Source organism: Anopheles moucheti, chromosome 2, assembly GCF_943734755.1.
Source record: "Anopheles moucheti chromosome 2, idAnoMoucSN_F20_07, whole genome shotgun sequence".
NCBI lineage: Eukaryota > Metazoa > Arthropoda > Insecta > Diptera > Culicidae > Anopheles > Anopheles moucheti.
In genome coordinates this window covers 73,631,752-73,651,070 of record NC_069140.1, presented here as the reverse complement: position 1 = coordinate 73,651,070, position 19,319 = coordinate 73,631,752, and the positions used below count along the sequence as shown (strand labels likewise).

The following is a 19,319-nucleotide window of genomic DNA, read 5'->3' as shown; positions in this document are numbered from 1 at the left end:
AGAATGTTTTTATGTCTTCTGCAAGTATTAGAAGTTTGTCGAAGATACATTCACAGATCATATAGAAACATCGTTAAGAGTAGTGGGCAGAGGCTACTGCTCTGAGGTACACAGAGAGAAGCGAGCACTTGGTTAGATATTCCGCCTAATCATGCCACCGGAAATCAGTCGTTTCGTACATTTAAATGTAAATTAAAGTAATTATTAACACTAATGTGTATTGATTAGCATTACGTTTGTATCAGTATCGATAGGTTATGATAGGCATGAAACAATGATCAGATAGAACTAAACCGCCAAAAGTCACCTCACCATATCACGATATAATGCACCTGTTTAGACTAGCCGTTTGACACAGCATACAACGCATGCTGCACAATGTGTATAATATTTCATTTTATGCGAAAAGAAACTTCAAGACTCTAACCATTTTATCAAGCAGGATGTGTGAAGAATCGATTATTTGTACTCACCTTTTAGCCAACGATGTGAATCTCTCTTCAAAGAAATTTCACAACGAAACAAGCCGGGCCATATCTCGTGCGTATACTACAGCAACCTTACTCTAACGTAAAGCTCAGGTTGTCTAATGCATCAACACGGACAATCCAGGTGTTGATGCAGGTTTTGTAGTTGATGACAATTCGGCTGTGATGGTTCTGCTCCTAAACGCATCTACAACAAATGAAAAGCGATTAAGAGCGATTGGAATTCTTTAGCTTAATACAAGATCAACCGTTGTGTACCTTTACCTTGTTCAGAAGCAGCCTCCTCAGCAGATTTCCGAAGTGGTGTGATTTGATGCTAGCGAAGTCACAGGTAGCTCTCCAGAAAATGATCGCTCTATCGACACAGATGTTTCACTTTATGTCGAGACAAAAACTTTGCGCAGCTGTTTGGGGCGCCAGTTAACTAACAGAGTTAGGGTTGTTTGGGTGAATCATGGTCCGCTTTATTTACAACTGTGTCGCGTGAGGGTCTGAATGATACTGAATTACAAAATTCTTATTTCTATGATTTACAAAATTGAGGAAGAAGGAAGGGAGGGTGGTGATGATGTTCCGGAGTTGGTCAGGCCATATGCTGTGTTGGCGTTATCTTGATGGTCCCACGGTTGGTGGTTTCTGGTTGCAAGGAGGTTAAGCTAAGCAGGCGATCGGAATGTGTCAATGTGACATCGGGTTGCACAGAAGACGGAATGTGTTATCGTCTGAAGTTATCAAACATTCTGCATAAATGTAGCTGCAGAATGCAGAATGTAGCTCATGGTTATCACCGTGTTAAGAAGATAATGCGAATCAATGTTCTTCAATTCTTCTGCGTGCTGCGTAGTTTTTGCGCAACAGTAGAACCATTTACCAGAATATTACGAAAACTTCGTGCTTAGATGATTAATCCAATGGCTTCTCCACTGAAATCGACAGTGGTGGATCTAACGTTACGCTGTGTTGTCTAGCTCAGACGACGACTGGACTCTTAAGAAAGAAAACGCTTAAAAGTGAGATGGTATTTGGTATGAGATATCAAGTGTATTTGGTAGCGGCGCTAGTCACACAACATAGAACCGAGGAAAAATTCCAACCGAACCGTTCCTCTGTAACACGGTTACGTGGTAAAATAACGGCCTAGTCGTTCTAATTTAAACAAAGCAATGCTAAAACGTAGAATAAATGAAAATGAATAGGTGCAGGGCTATGAGAGCTGACATTTGTCAAAACGGAGCTTTTGTCACTATTTATGAGCTTTTGTCAAACTTCATTTTGTAGAAAATCCCCGACAAAAAGTAGACAAAATCCTTACAAAATGCTGACAAAAGGCTGACAAAATTTTGCTCCGCTTGCTAACTAAGGCATTATTTTGCATTTAAAGTACATAAGCTAGACTATGAATGAACTATAACTTCTATTTTATCATTATTCCTCAAATCACTTAATATTTACACAAAAAATTAAAATATGAAATCAGTATTTTTTTCTTCGTTACAACTGTCGAAAGCTGCTCCGATCATGTGGATATTCTTGTCAATTTATTTTGTCAATGAGTACAATTGTGTGCGCGTCAACGGTATAGTGGTTTTTCGCAGTTGACAAGCTGCGAAATTGTCAGCATTTTGTCAGCTCACGTGGCCCTGCACCTAATGAAATCAATAACAGTGCTAGTACCGATAAAAACCATAGATAGTATGATGATGAATTAAAGTATGATTAGTTTTATATGGAGGATAGAGAAGTCTTTCGGTTTAGTGATCGCTGGGCGTTTGGGGCAACCAATAGAACCCGCCATGTGGTTGCGTTCATAGTTAGCGCACTTCAGTTTATGTTTCGACACTTTTCCATCACTTGAAGAGGTACCGGCAGTAAAGGGGCAAAGCGACGACGCGTGTTCGTCCACGCACTTGTTGCATTTCGTGGCAGAAGTACGATACGGCAGCACGATACCAGGTACGATAGTACCGTGGTATGTTGTTTTAGTGTTATATATCACTATACCTGCTGCCATAACGGCACAGTGTGCACATCTTGAACTACTATTGGTGGTATTTTACCGGCGTTACTGTTTGTCACGTCAAATGCGTCAGTATTGCCTAAAGGCTTGGAGGCTTAGCCCATCGTATTGTTTCGACTGTTTTCGGATAGATCCGACCGCTTGTTGAGGCCGTATATACGGTCGTGCGATGTTGATAGTTTGGGTCTTTTGCTCCTTGGCCTTCCTCTTCCCACCATCATGAGAGAAGAGTAAAGATCGTTATCTTTTTAATCTGCGTAGTATTTCGTAGCGTGGAATGCACTAACGTTGCGGAGCTATCTGGGAATACGTCTCTTCTGATCCAGTATCTGTTTGATACTGATTACTACCATAGTTGGAGCCATTATAGGTGCATTAGACCATTTACAAATTCCTAAAAAAAATAATTCATATTTTAATTACCAGTAAAAAACTATTGGTGAAAATTGTCAAAAAATCGTCAATATCTTCTGATAGATTCCCGGCTGGTCCGATGCGATTGAGCGCAACTATTTCCACAAAACAAAATCCATCTTGTTCATGTACTTTGACGAATTTGTGAAGAATCACTTCGTTTAGAAAACACTAAAGCGTCGAAAGCAGTTTGCTACTGTTACTGTTGTGACTGTTATGTCGAGGTAAGAAAACAGAACAGCTGTTTAGCTGTCTTCCTCTGGTTCTGGTTTGCTGCCAAACTGCCAAATCTAAAGTTATAGTAAACAGGCTGTACTAGCATCACCCATACATTGCTGTATCATTGCCTGGCAAGGCCCATCACGTCCTCCAACTCCACCCACCGCTACATCCGACACTGTCTAGACAAAACGTGACTGATAAGGTGTGTCTGATGAGCCATGAAGGTGGAGGAGGAGCAAGGAATGTTGTTTAGAAAACTCGTGCCGTTCTTATGGGGCCGAAACCGACGTCATGTAGTACGCGGTAAATTTGAATCACAGAATGACTATTATTTAATAAAATATGATAACTGTACTACAAAGAATCCTTTCGACATAAGAGTCAATTGTCGTTATTAACAACGTTTTTTCAACTTGTTTGTGGCTATTGCGAACAAATCACATTAGATGGCACAGTTACAGACGATATCGATGATCGGGTATCGATAGTCGAAGTGTCTAGATATCACTTGTTACAACAACCAACCAAACAGAGACCGCTGTTTACTGACTGGCTTTTACTGTTTTGAGTAAACAAACCTTGAAGAACTATGTATTGTTTCTGGTGGAATACAGAAATTTAAGACAGTTGTGCTACCCATCCTTCCCCGACATCGATAAGATTCGACATTGAGATATCGTGACATGCATGTTTTGAATATGCGTCATACTCAAGAGTTAACGGAATTCCAGGTCATGTTCAGTTTCATGATTAACCCTATCCAAGAGTTTTGCAACTTAATAACATTTTTTTATAGATTACTAGCGCTGATGACAATACATCGTTTGCTAATATTACTGAATGTAATGCTGCTTAATATTGCAATAGTCTAGACTTGTTTTATTCCATCTTTCCAAGGACACAACATGCCGTAGGACGTACTACCCAGATTCGGGTATTCAAAGTCAAACGAAAAGCCGTGTAACGGTAGTTAAATTGTTAATTATTAGCAACTATCAACTGGAAGTTGAGGATGAGCTTAAATTTTCTTAATTTCCATACTTTGAACACTACTTTGAATTTGAATAAACGATTCATGAGAGAATAAAAAAACAATAATTAGAACGTGGTGAAAAAAAGCTTGATTACTACGAAAACAGAAAACTATTGACAGGATGGAAAAGAATAGGTTTTGTTTATTATTTTCTAGTGCAGGGAATGAAAAGAAAAGTAGTTGTAAGTTTACTCGATCATCTTAATTCATCATCATCATGAATGGGATCATCATAATTGTTGTCACTTCTTCGATTCAAACGGAGGATGTAATTCAAACTCAAGCTGCTGTAATTTTTACTCACTGAGTGTAAAATTTCTAAAACACATATGTTAGAATTATGATATACAACTGTATTATGCAATTGGTAGTGAACATTTGGTAAAGTTTACATTCAAACATATTGTTGTCATGCAATATGAAGACGTTCTTCGGAAAACAAACTAACCTTCGATTCCCAGGCTTATCTGGCTAGCCTGGATGCATGGAAAACTACGGGGTAAAGATAATCATATTGAGATGCAGTGTAGACACGGTTACATGGTTGAAATATAGACTTTTTTGATTTGCGCAATTATGGTTTATTCCGGCAAAAGCTCACGTAATTGAAACAACAATTTCATTTTTACAATGCTCGCATAGCTGCTGTTTTGTTGCATACAAACAAGCTAATAGAAAGACTGTCTATTGAAGCTGTACTAAGTCACAAGTGTCGAATCAACAGTCGGGAAGTGGTTACTTCTCAAACGAGCACACGAAACCATTCACATCCGCATAATCGCAAGGTACGTCGTACCACTTATAGTTCGCTTCAGCATGCATCATTACACAATTTTCGGAACCGTTAAGGTTATCTCCAGAAGCAAAGTTATTGTATACAGCATACTTATTTATGGGGAACCATAAGAAGTGTCCTTCGTAGCCGTAATCCATGGCACCGATAAAAAAATAAGAGATACCTGATGCAATTACGGCATTTATAGCATCAGTTGCCCGTGCTAGTTCTGCTGCCGACTCGATAACAGCCAGCTGACCTCCCATTTGACGACATGCCTGATCGGCTTGGAAGAAGTTTAGGACTCGGCGATATGCTACATAGTTTCTGTAACCTGTAAAGGAACAAATGGTAAGAAAATATCGGAGCTTAGTTATGCACGTAATAAAAGGGCGTTGTTGCGAACGCAACTTGTCGGCTCCTCGACGACCGTTGATAAAAACCGTTGATAAAACGACACTGTTCCACTTTAGAAAATACACTACGTTTATTGTAATTGCGTATCCCTAACTTTAGTGGTAGCTTAGTAGAAGGCTTAGTAGAAGCTTGGAAGAAGCTTGGAAGCTTGGAAGTTTTAAAAAACGCGGTATTATTTCGGTCTTCGCAACAAGAGAGCGAGCTGCCCTACGCGCGTGCCTTATATAGCTTTTTTCCCGCGATGGCCGTTGCGCCTTCGGTTTAACGCGATCGTTGCCCTTTAGTTTCGATCTTCGAATTCTGTCGAATCTGTCACCTTGACGCCCAAGGTCCTTACAATATCAACATGATCCCTGACAGCTCTCTGTTTCGCAATCTGGTCTAATTGTCTAAACGTGTTGTGTTTTGTCGGCACGGTTACAACGTAACAGGCGTTGAAGTATTCTGACCATGTGCTTCCATCGCGTACAACGCCAAACACAGTACTAGACACAAAGTCTTGAACGCCATAGTTTCCACTTTAGCTTTGACAGTGCCTTGCAAAACGAACTGCTACAGAACTCAATTGTGAAGTCGACTTTTATACCCTAGTTTAGATGTTGACTCAAGTGTTTCGATCGGTCCATCCTAGCTATAAAACGGAGAGGTTCCTTCTTGGTCTATCGTACTTTGCGGATAGCGGTTAACCGTATCGACACACAGGATGAAGTCTTGCCTGATCGCTTTAGTTATCGCCGGTCTTGTGGCCGTGGGTCTACCCACAACCCACGCGCTTCGGTACACTGCTTACACTAACGTTGGAAACTTCTACGAAGCCTTGCATACGTGTGTTGTAAACGGCGGTTATTTAGCAGCGATCGAGACGTCAGCACAGAACGCGTTGGTGGTCGCGGCAATTAAGAAGGCAGGCATTACTGGAACCTCTTGGACCTCGGGCACGGACTTTGGTATGGAGGGAGCATGGCTGTGGCAGTCAAGGTACAGACCAGTCGGAGCCATCGGCGGATACACCAACTTCGAAGCTGGAAGACCACTCTACGATGAAACCGCCTATGAAGACTGTATTTCAATTACCACCGCGGGAGTATGGAAAGATGTAGAATGTGGTACCAACTTACCCTTCGTTTGCGAATTCACATACTGATTTCCATTGTGTTTAATGAGGGCTTGGAAGTCAAATTGACCTATAGCCAGCGGCGGATCAAACGGTAGGCGGAGTAGGCGGTCGCCTAGGGCCTCGCCGTGTTGGGGGCCCCAAACAACTTGTGCCGATTGTGCGATTTTTGGAAATTTAGCAGCAGTGTTAATTTATAGGATAAAATCTAATTAAAAAGGTAGAAAATTGGTTATCCTTGGTTAGATAATTTTTTTTTATTTGATTAGCTATATCGGCCTGGTTACACGGCTATGCAAGAGAAGTATGCAGTGTATTCAAACTCTTTATCGGCACGACATCTTCAGGATGTTTAAGCCTACCATTTCTATTTTTTTTAATTTATTTGCCCGTAGGATAGTTAGTGCTGCGTACGGAGGTTTGGTGGTCCAAATGAAGTCCTATCTTGTACAGACCGACTACGCTACCAATACACCATCTGGCCGCCCCGTGAACCCTTATATGCCCTTTTACTTCAACCTATTCATGTATTCTATTTCTTGAACGGGATTTTTTCATCTGTTCGTAAATGATCCTATCATTAGATGCTAGAATAGAAACCATGCTTGTTTTCACTTCCGCAATATTTGCAAGCTATTGCCATTGCGATACTCGTGGTGTGGTATTGTTTTCTTTCCCCGATTGAACCGTGAAAATGTCCAGCCTACGTGTTTCGAAACAATATTGTGGTGGAGTATTGTGTTTAGTATTTCGATTGTCACAATTTTTGCAAGTTTGCAAGCGGGTAATGATGTTATAACCGACACAATCTGTCAGTGTACTACGACATAGTTAGCATTATCATAGAATATGAATAAAATCATATTGCAATCATTAGAACTCTCTTTTCCGTTTGATATCTCATACCTCATGGTTCTTGGAATACCATTTCTGTCTTTCTTGATTATTACTTATTCGAAGCTGGCTTGTAGGTCCAGCTTATGTCCACCCATCCCAAACTGTCCAAACAATCATCATATCCCCGTGTAGAATACTGTTTAAATTACATTGTTGTAATCTCGGAAACATTTGCATCGTTGTTAGACTGAAATTGTTTTAAAATTTCGAAATCCATACGGTTGAAGATCATCGCCGCGAAATCGTTGATCTAAATTAAAAAAAGAACACGAAAAAAGATACTTGAAGAAATCAAGTATGCATTGATATAAAAACGATGTGTTCAGTGAAGAACCTATCATAGTAGTCTTACTAAAACATTGTCGTGCGTGCTGAAAGCGGTCTCGTTTTTTTGCATTGAAAACTCAGTTTGTTTGAGAAAAATTAGTGAGTGCTTTGTGGTGTTGCTTCTGATAATTTGCTACTGACTATCAAATTGTGCCTGAGGAGCACATAGTGTGTTTCATACTGATGTAAATGTGACGAAATGATCGCAAGTGTCTTTACAATGAGCGAAGAGATCGGCCCAGAAATTCTTGGATTTTTTGACGCACGGACAACCGACCTAAAATTGGAGCATCAAACTTAATACGCGAAAATCAAGCGAACGATCGAAATTCACATTAATATGTGCCACTAGAGTTGACAAAATGCTGACAAATTTGCCCAATGACAGAATCTGCTGGGCAACTGTGAAAACCACTATGCCGTTGCCGCGCACACAATTGTTTTCAGATTTCCGATACCAGGAGAGCATGTTTTTCCAGAGGTGACATCTGCAGCTTGGGACAAATTTGCCCATCACAATTGCTATTGCATACTATCAAACACGTGAGAACGATCGCTACTAAGTAATGTCAATAAAACGGAAAGGCTCCTTCATCTCGCTCAAACTTTCCGTCGGTTGGTACGAAATTCCATATAAAACCAGCTGTTTTCCGATTTCCAATACCAGGAAAGCAACCACGGAAGAGGTAGCACCTTGTACAGCAATTTTGGTCGAAAACCGCCGAAAGGTATGCAATATTTAAACACTAACTTTACCGTTGGTCGAGTAAAATTTTGCAGCAATTTTGCTAAAAAACCGCCCAAAGTTATGCAATGTTTATACACTAACTTTCCCGTTGGTCGTGAAAAATTTCTTCGAAAACTACCAGTTTTTGAATGTATAGTACCAGGAGAGCATCCACGGAAGAGGTAGCTCCTGGTACTGCGCCGTAAGGTATGCAATGTTTATACACTAACTTTGCAACCAATTTTCCGCCGTAAGGTATGCAATGTTTATACACTAATTTTGCAACCAATTTTCCGCCGTAAGGTATGCAATGTTTGTACACTAGCTTTACATACAAACCAGCTGTATTCAGATTTCCGATACCAGGAGAGCATGTACTTCAGGAGGGGACATCTTCCATCCCCCTCCCCCCTTCCCCCACAAGACGACTACCAAGATGGCGGCCAAGATGGCGGACAAGATGGCGGCCAAGATGGCGGACAAAATGGCGGACAAGATGGCGGCCAAGATGGCGGACACAAGATGGCGGCCAAGATGGCGGACAAGATGGCGGACAAGATGGCGGCCAAGATGGCGGACAACATGGCGGCCAATATGGCGGACAAGATGGCGGACAAGATGACGGCTAAGATGGCGTACAACATGGCGGATAAGATGGCGGCCAAGATGGCGAACAGGATGGCGGACAAGATGGCGGACACAAGATGGCGGCCAAGATGGCGGACACAAGATGGCGGCCAGGATGGCGGACAAGATGGCGGACAAGATGGTGGACAAGATGGCGGACAAGATGGCGGCCAAGATGGCGGACAAGATGGCGGACACAAGATGGTGGCCAAGATGGCGGACACAAGATGGCGGCCAGGATGGCGGACAAGATGGCGGACAAGATGGTGGACAAGATGGCGGACAAGATGGCCGCCAAGATGGCGGACAAGATGGCGGACACAAGATGGTGGCCAAGATGGCGGACAAGATGGCGGCCAAGATGGCGGACACAAGATGGTGGCCAAGATGGCGGACAAAATGGCGGCCAAGATGGCGGACAAGATGGCGGCCAAGATGGCGGACAAGATGGCGGACACAAGATGGCGGACAAGATGGCGGAAAAGATGGCGTACAAAATGGCGGACAAGATGGCGGACAAGATGGCGTACAAGATGGCGGACAAGATGGCGGACAAGATGGCGGACAAGATGGCGGACACAAGATGGCGGACACAAGATGGCGGACAACATGGCGGACAAGATGGCGGCCAAGATGGCGGACAACATGGTGGCCAAGATGGCGGACAAAATGGCGGACAAGATGGCGGACAAGATGGCGGCAAAGATGGCGGAAAAGATGGCAGACAAGATGGCGGATAAAATGGCGGCCAAGATGGCGGACAAGATGGCAAACACAAGATGGCGGCCAAGATGGCGGACACGATGGCGGCCAAGATGGCGACCAAGATGGCGGACAAGATGGCGGACACAAGATGGCGGCCAAGATGGCGGACACAAGATGGCGGACAAGATGGCGGCCAAGATGGCGGACAAGATGGCGGACACAAGATGGCGGCCAAGATGGCGGACACAAGATGGCGGCCAAGATGGCGGACACAAGATGGCGGACACAAGATGGCGATCTAGATGGCGGACAAGATGGCGGCCAAGATGGCGGACACAAGATGGCGGCCAAGATGGCGGACACAAGATGGCGGACACAAGATGGCGATCTAGATGGCGGACAAGATGGCGGCCAAGATGGCGGACAAGATGGCGGACACAAGATGGCGGACAAGATGGCGGACAAGATGGTGGCCAAGATGGCGGACAAGATGGCGGACAAGATGGCGGACAACATGGCGGACAAGATGGCGGACACAAGATGGCGGCCAACATGGCGGCCAACATGGCGGCCAAGATGGCGGCCAAGATGGCGGCCAAGATGGCGGACAAGATGGCGGACACAAGATGGCGGCCAAGATGGCGGACAAGATGGCGGACAAAATGGCGGACAAGGTGGCGGACAAAATGGCGGACAAGATGGCGGACACAAGATGGCGGCCAAGATGGCGGACAAAATGGCGGACAAAATGGCGGACAAGATGGCAGCCAAGATGGCGGACAAGATGGCGGCCAATATGGCGGACAACATGGCGGACACAAGATGGCGGACAAGATGGCGGCCAAGATGGCGGACAAGTTGGCGGCCAAGATGGCGGACAAGATGGCGGACAAGATTGCGGACAAGATGGCGGACACAAGATGGCGGCTAATATGGCGGACAAGATGGCGGACACAAGATGGCGGACACAAGATGGCGGACAAGATGGCGGACAAGATGGCGGCCAAGATGGCGGACAAGATGGCGGACACAAGATGGCGGCCAAGATGGCGGCCAAGATGGCGGACACAAGATGGCGGCCAACATGGCGGACAAGATGGCGGACACAAGATGGCGGACAACATGGCGAACAAGATGGCGGCCAAGCTGGCGGACAAAATGGCGGACAAAATGGCGGACAAGATGGCGGCCAAGATGGCGAACACAAGATGGCCCTTGATGGTGGACAAGATGGCGGACAAGATTTCGGACAAGATAGCGGACAAGATGGCGGCCAAGATGGCGGCCAAGATGGCGGACAAGATGGCGGACACAAGATGGCGGCCAAGATGGCGAACAAGATGGCGGCCAAGATGGCGGACAAGATGGCGGACAAGATGGCGGCCAACATGGCGGCCAAGATGGCGGACAAGATGGCGGCCAAGATGTCGGACAAGATGGCGGACAAGATGGCAGACAAGATGGTGGAAAAGATGGCGGACAAGATGGCCGCCAAGATGGCGGACAAGATGGCGGACAAAATGGCGGACAAGATGGTGGACAAGATGGCGGACAAGATGGCGGCCAAGATGGCGGACAAGATGGCGGACAAGATGGCGGCCAAGATGTCGGACAAGATGGCGGACAAGATGGCGGACAAGATGGTGGAAAAGATGGCGGACAAGATGGCCGCCAAGATGGCGGACAAGATGGCGGACAAGATGGCGGACAAGATGGTGGACAAGATGGCGGCCAAGATGGCGGACAAGATGGCGGACACAAGATGGCGGCCAAGATGGCGGACAAGATGGCGGACAAAATGGCGGACAAGATGGCGGACAAAATGGCGGACAATATGGCGGACACAAGATGGCGGCCAAGAAATAGGACACAAGATGGCGGCCAAAATGGCGGACAAGATGGCGGACAAGATTACGGCCGAGATGGCGGCCAAGATGGCGGACAACATGGCGGCCACGATGGTGGACAATATGGCGGCCAACATGGCGGACAAGATGGCGGCCAACATGGCGGACAAGATGGCGGACAAGATGGCGGCCAAGATGGCGGACAAGATGGCGTACACAAGATGGCGGTCAAGATGGCGGCCAAGATGGCGGACAAGATGGCGGACAAGATGGCGGCCAAGATGGTGGACAAGCTGGCGGACAAGATGGCGGCCAAGATGGCGGACAAGATGGCGGCCAAGATTGCGGCCAAGATTGCGGCCAAGATGGCGGACAAGATGGCGGACACAAGATGGCGGCCAAGATGGCGGCCAAGATGGCGGACAAGATGGCGGACACAAGATGGCGGCCAAGATGGCGGACAAGATGGCGGACAAAATGGCGGACAAGATGGCGGACAAAATGGCGGACAAGATGGCGGACACAAGATGGCGGCCAAGATGGCGGACAAGAAAGCGGACACAAGATGGCGTGCAAAATGACGGACAAGAAAGCGGAAACAAGATGGCGTGCAAAATGGCGGACAAGATGGCGGACAAGATTACGGCCGAGATGGCGGCCAAGATGGTGGACAACATGGCGGCCAAGATGGTGGACAATATGGCGGCCAACATGGCGGACAAGATGGCGGCCAAGATGGCGGACAAGATGGCGGCCAAGATGGTGGCCAAGATGGCGGACAAGATTGCGTACACAAGATGGCGGTCAAGAAGGCGGCCAACATGGCGGACAAGATGGCGGACAATATGGCGGCCAAGATGGCGGACAAGATGGCGGACAAGATGGCGGCCAAGATGGCGGACAAGATGGCGGCCAAGATTGCGGCCAAGATGGCGGACAAGATGGCGGACAAAAGATGGTGGCCAAGATGGCGGACAAGATGGCGGACACAAGATGGCGGACAAGATGGCGGACAAGATGGCGGCCAAGATGGCGGCCAAGATTGCGGCCAAGATGGCGGACAAGATGGCGGACACAAGATGGCGGCCAAGATGGCGGCCAAGATGGCGGACAAGATGGCGGACAAGATGGCGGACAAGATGACGGCCAAGATGGCGGACAAGATGGCGGACAAGATGGCGGACAAGATGGCGACCAAGATGGCGGACAACATGGCGGCCAAGATGGTGGACAATATGGCGGCCAACATGGCGGACAAGATGGCGGCCAAGATGGCGGACAAGATGGCGGCCAAGATGATGGCCAAGATGGCGGCCAAGATGGCGGACAAGATGGCGGCCAAGATGGCGGCCAAGATGGCGGACAAGATGGCGGACAAGAAGGCGGACACGATGGTGGACAAGATGGCGGCCAAGATGGCAGACAAGATGGCGGACACAAGATGGCGGCCAAGATGGCGGACACAAGATGGCGGACACAAGATGGCGGACTAGATGGCGGACAAGATGGCGGCCAAGATGGCGGGCAAGATGGCGGACACAAGATGGTGGCCAAGATGGCGGACAAAATGGCGGACAAGATGGCAGACAAAATGGCGGACAAGATGGCGGACACAAAATGGCGGCCAAAATGGCGGACAAGAAAGCGGACACAAGATGGCGGCCAAAATGGCAGACAAGATGGCGGACAAGATAACGGCCGAGATGGCGGCCAAGATGGTGGACAATATGGCGGCCAAGATGGTGGACAATATGGCGGCCAAGATGGCGGACAAGATGGCGGCCAACATGGCGGACAAGATGGCGGACAAGATGGCGGACAAGATGGCGGCCAAGATGGCGGCCAAGATGGCGGCCAAAATGGCGGACAAGATGGCGGACACAAGATGGCGGACAAGATGGCGGCCAAGATGGCGGCCAAGATGGCGGCCAAGATGGCGGCCAAGATGGTGGACAATACGGCGGACAAGATGGCGGACAAGATGGCGGACACAAGATGGCGGACAAGATAGCGGCCAAGATGGCGTCCAAGATGGCGGCCAAGATTGCGGCCAAGATGGCGGACAAGATGGCGGACACAAGATGGTGGCCAAGATGGCGGCCAAGATGGCGGACAAGATGGCGGACAAGATGACAGACACAAGGTGGCGGCCAAGATGGCGGACAAGATGGCGGACACAAGATGGCGCACACAAGATGGCGGACAAGATGGCGGCCAATATGGCGGACAACATGGCGGACAAGATGGCGGACACAAGATGGCGGCCAAGATGGCGGACACAAGATGGCGGACAAGATGGCGGACAAGATGGCGGCCAAGATGGCGGCCAAGATGGTGGACAATATGGCGAACAAGATGGCGGACACAAGATGGCGGACAAGATGGCGGACAAGATGGCGGACAAGATGGCGGACTACATGGCGGCCAAGATGGCGGCCAAGATGGCGGCCAAGATGGCGGACAAGATGGCGGACAAGATGGCGGACAAGATGGCGGCCAAGATGGCGGACAAGATGGCGGACACAAGATGGCGGACAACATGGCGGCCAAGATGGCGGACAAAATGGCGGCCAAGATGGCGGACAAAATGGCGGACAAGATGGCGGACAAGATGGCGGACACAAGATGGCGGACAAGATAGCGGCCAAGATGGCGGACAAGATGGCAGACAATATGGCGGCCAAGATAGCGGACAAGATGGCGGCCAAGATGGTGGACAAGATGGCGGACACAGGATGGCGGCCAAGATGGCGGACACAAGATGGCGGACAAGATGGCGGACAAGATGGCGGCCAAGATGGCGGACAAGATGGCGGACACAAGATGGCGGCCAAGATGGCGGACAAGATGGCGGACAACATGGCGGCCAAGATGGTGGACAATATGGCGGCCAACATGGCGGACAAGATGGCGGCCAAGATGGCGGACAAGATGGCGGCCAAGATGATGGCCAAGATGGCGGCCAAGATGGCGGACAAGATGGCGGCCAAGATGGCGGCCAAGATGGCGGACAAGATGGCGGACAAGAAGGCGGACACGATGGTGGACAAGATGGCGGCCAAGATGGCAGACAAGATGGCGGACACAAGATGGCGGCCAAGATGGCGGACACAAGATGGCGGACACAAGATGGCGGACTAGATGGCGGACAAGATGGCGGCCAAGATGGCGGGCAAGATGGCGAACACAAGATGGTGGCCAAGATGGCGGACAAAATGGCGGACAAGATGGCAGACAAAATGGCGGACAAGATGGCGGACACAAAATGGCGGCCAAAATGGCGGACAAGAAAGCGGACACAAGATGGCGGCCAAAATGGCAGACAAGATGGCGGACAAGATAACGGCCGAGATGGCGGCCAAGATGGTGGACAATATGGCGGCCAAGATGGTGGACAATATGGCGGCCAAGATGGCGGACAAGATGGCGGCCAACATGGCGGACAAGATGGCGGACAAGATGGCGGACAAGATGGCGGCCAAGATGGCGGCCAAGATGGCGGCCAAAATGGCGGACAAGATGGCGGACACAAGATGGCGGACAAGATGGCGGACAAGATGGCGGCCAAGATGGCGGCCAAGATGGCGGCCAAGATGGCGGCCAAGATGGTGGACAATACGGCGGACAAGATGGCGGACACAAAATGGCGGACACAAGATGGCGGACAAGATAGCGGCCAAGATGGCGTCCAAGATGGCGGCCAAGATTGCGGCCAAGATGGCGGACAAGATGGCGGACACAAGATGGTGGCCAAGATGGCGGCCAAGATGGCGGACAAGATGGCGGACAAGATGACAGACACAAGGTGGCGGCCAAGATGGCGGACAAGATGGCGGACACAAGATGGCGCACACAAGATGGCGGACAAGATGGCGGCCAATATGGCGGACAACATGGCGGACAAGATGGCGGACACAAGATGGCGGCCAAGATGGCGGACACAAGATGGCGGACAAGATGGCGGACAAGATGGCGGCCAAGATGGCGGCCAAGATGGTGGACAATATGGCGAACAAGATGGCGGACACAAGATGGCGGACAAGATGGCGGACAAGATGGCGGACAAGATGGCGGACTACATGGCGGCCAAGATGGCGGCCAAGATGGCGGCCAAGATGGCGGACAAGATGGCGGACAAGATGGCGGACAAGATGGCGGCCAAGATGGCGGACAAGATGGCGGACACAAGATGGCGGACAACATGGCGGCCAAGATGGCGGACAAAATGGCGGCCAAGATGGCGGACAAAATGGCGGACAAGATGGCGGACAAGATGGCGGACACAAGATGGCGGACAAGATAGCGGCCAAGATGGCGGACAAGATGGCAGACAATATGGCGGCCAAGATAGCGGACAAGATGGCGGCCAAGATGGTGGACAAGATGGCGGACACAGGATGGCGGCCAAGATGGCGGACACAAGATGGCGGACAAGATGGCGGACAAGATGGCGGCCAAGATGGCGGACAAGATGGCGGACACAAGATGGCGGCCAAGATGGCGGACAAGATGGCGGCCAAGATAGCGGACAAGATGGCGGACACAAGATGGCGGACAAGATGGCGGACACAAAATGGCGGACACAAGATAGCGGCCAAGATGGCGGACAAGATGGCGGACAAGATTACGGCCAAGATGGCGGCCAAGATGGTGGACAATATGGCGGACAAGATGGCGGCCAAGATGGCTAACAAGATGGCGGCCAAGATGGCGGACAAGATGGCGGACACAAGATGGCGGCCAATATGGCTGACAAGATAACGGACAACATGGCGGCCAAGATGGCGGACAAGATGGCGGACACAAGATGGCTGCCAAGATGGCGGCCAAGATGGCCAACATGGCGAACACAAGATGGTGGCCAAGATGGCGGACACAAGATGGCGGACACAAGATGGCGGCCAAGATGGCGGACAAGATGGCGGACAAGATGGCGAATAAGATGGTGGACAAGATGGCGGACACAAGATGGCGGCCAAGATGGCGACCAAGATGGCAGAAAAATGGCGGACAAGATGGCGGACAAGATGGCGGCCAAGATGGCGGCCAAGATGGCGGACAAGATGGCAAACAAGATGGCGGCCAAGATGTCGGACAAGATGGCGGACAAGATGGCGGACACAAAATGGCGGACACAAAATGGCGGACACAAGATGGCGGACACAAGATGGCGGACAAGATGGCGGCCAAGATGGCCAAGATGGCGGACAAGATGGCGGACACAAGATGGCGGCCAAGATGGCGGACAAGATGGCGGACAAGATGGCGGACAAGATGGCGGCCAAGATGGCGGACACAAGATGGCGGCCAATATGGCGGACAAGATGGCGGACACAAGATGGCGGACAAGATGGCGGACAAGATGGCGGACAAGATGACGGCCAAGATGGCGGACAAGATGGCGGACAAGATGGCCGCCAAGATGGCGGACAAGATGGCGGACAAGATGGCGGACACAAGATGGCGGACATGATGGCGGACACAAGATGGCGGACACAAGATGGCGGACAAGATGGCGGCCAAGATGGCGGACAACATGGCGGACAAGATGGCGGACACAACATTGCGGACACAAGATGGCGGACAAGATGGCGGCCAAGATACCGGCCAAGATGGTGGACAATATGGCGGACACAAGATGGCGGACACAAGATGGCGGCCAAGATGGCGGACAAGATGGCGGCCAAGATGGCGGCCAAGATGGTGGCCAAGATGGCGGCCAAGATGGTGGACAAGATGGCGGACAAGATGGCGGCCAAGATGGCGGACACAAGATGGCGGCCAAGATGGCGGACAAGATGGCGGCCAAGATGGCGGACAAGATGGCGGACAAGATGGCGGACAAGATGGCGGACAAGATGGCGGACACAAAATGGCGGCCAAGATGGCGGACAAGATGGCGGACAAGATTGCGGCCAAAATGACGGCCGAGATGGCGGACAAGATGGCGGACACAAGATGGCGGCCAGGATGGCGGACAAGATGGCGGACAAGATGGCGGCCAAGATGGCGGACAAGATGGCGGACAAGATGTCGGACACAAGGTTGCGGCCAAGATGGCGGACAAGATGGCGGACAAGATGGCGGACAAGATGGCGGCCAAGATGGCGGACAAGATGGCGGACACAAGATGGCGGCCAAGATGGCGGCCAAGATGGCGGACACAAGATGGTGGACAAGATGGCGGACACAAGATGGCGGACAAGATGGCGGACAAGATGGCGGCCAAGATGGCGGATATTATGGCGGCCAAGATGGCGGACACAAGATGGCGGCCAATATGGCTGACAAGATGGCGGACAAGATGGCGGACAACATGGCGGCTAAGATGGCGGACAAGATGGCGGACAAGATGGCGTCCAAGATGGCGGCCAAGATGGTGGACAATATAGCGGCCAAAATGGTGGACAAGATGGCGGCCCATATGGCGGACAAGATGGCGGCCAAGATGGCGGACAAGATGGCGTACACAAGATGGCGGTCAAGATGGCGGACAAGATGGCGGCCGAGATGGCGGACAAAATGGCGGACAAGATGGCGGCCAAGATGGCGGACAAGATGGCGGCCAAGATGGCGGCCAAGATGGCGGCCAAGATGGCGGACAAGATGGCGGACACAAGGTGGCGGCCAAGATGGCGGACAAGATGGCGGACAAGATGGCGGACACAAGATGGCGGACACAAGATGGCGGACAAGATGGCGGCCAAGATGGTGGACAACATGGCGGACAAGATGGCGGACACAAGATGGCGGCCAAGATGGCGGACAAGATGGCGGACGCAAGATGGCGGACAACATGGCGGACAAGATGGCGGACAACATGGCGGACAAGATGGCGGACACAAGATGGCGGCCAAGATGGCGGACAAGATGGCGGACAAGATGGCGGACACAAGGTGGTGGCCAAGATGGCGGACACAAAATGGCGGTTGATGGCGGACACAAGATAGCGGACACAAGATGGCGAACAAGATGGCGGCCAAGATAGCGGCCAAGATGGCGGACAAGATGGCGGATACAAGATGGCAACCAAGATGGCGGACAAGATGGCGGCCAAAATGGCGGCCAAGATGGCGGCCAAGATGGCGGACACAAGATGGCGGACAACATGGCGGACAACATGGCGGACAACATGGCGTTCAACATGGCGGACAAGATGGCGGACACAAGATGGCGGCCAAGATGGCGGACAAGATGGCGGACAACATGGCGGACAAGATGGCGGACAAGATGGCGGCCAAGATGGCGGACAAGATGGCGGACACAAGATGGCGGCCAAGATGGCCAGCATGGCGAACACAAGATGGCGGCCAAAATGGTGGCCAAGATGGCGGACACAAAATGGCGGCCAAGATGGCGGACACAAGATGGCGGACACAAGATGGCAACCAAGATGGCGGACAAGATGGCGGCCAAGATGGCGGCCATGATGGCGGCCAAGATGGAGGCCAAGATGGCGGACACAAGATGGCGGACAAGATGGCGGACAAGATAGCGGCCAAGATGACGGACACAAGATTGCGGACACAAGATGGCGGCCAAGATGGCGGACAAGATGGCGGACAAGATGGCGGCCAAGATGGCGGACAAGATGGCGGACAAGATGGCGAACAAGGTGGCGGACAAGATGGCGGACACAAGATGGCAACCAAGATGGTGGCCAAGATGGCGGACAAGATGGCGGACAAGATGGCGGACAAGATGGTGGA

At 50.3% G+C, this 19,319-nt stretch overlaps 1 protein-coding gene across 1 annotated transcript; it reads right to left on the bottom strand.

The window, feature by feature from the left end:
- Window positions 1-4,909: 4,909 nt before the first annotated feature.
- On the bottom strand, window positions 4,910-5,876 carry LOC128298919 (pulmonary surfactant-associated protein D-like). Its single transcript, XM_053034737.1, has 2 exons — window positions 5,816-5,876; window positions 4,910-5,283 (listed from the first exon to the last, which is right to left on the bottom strand). The coding sequence occupies exons 1-2, from the start codon at window positions 5,874-5,876 to the stop codon at window positions 4,910-4,912; spliced, it is 435 nt and encodes a 144-aa protein (XP_052890697.1).
- Between the last annotated feature and the right edge of the window lie 13,443 nt (window positions 5,877-19,319).

What these genes read in the sequence shown, in the direction of transcription:
- LOC128298919 (XM_053034737.1), bottom strand. Translation starts at nt 5,876, where the DNA reads ATGGCGTTCAAGACTTTGTGTCTAGTACTGTGTTTGGCGTTGTACGCG. An exon ending in GTACGCGATGGAAGCACATG is followed by an intron (nt 5,284 to 5,815) that starts GTCAGAATACTT and finishes GTTCCTTTACAG; the next exon opens with GTTACAGAAACTATGTAGCA.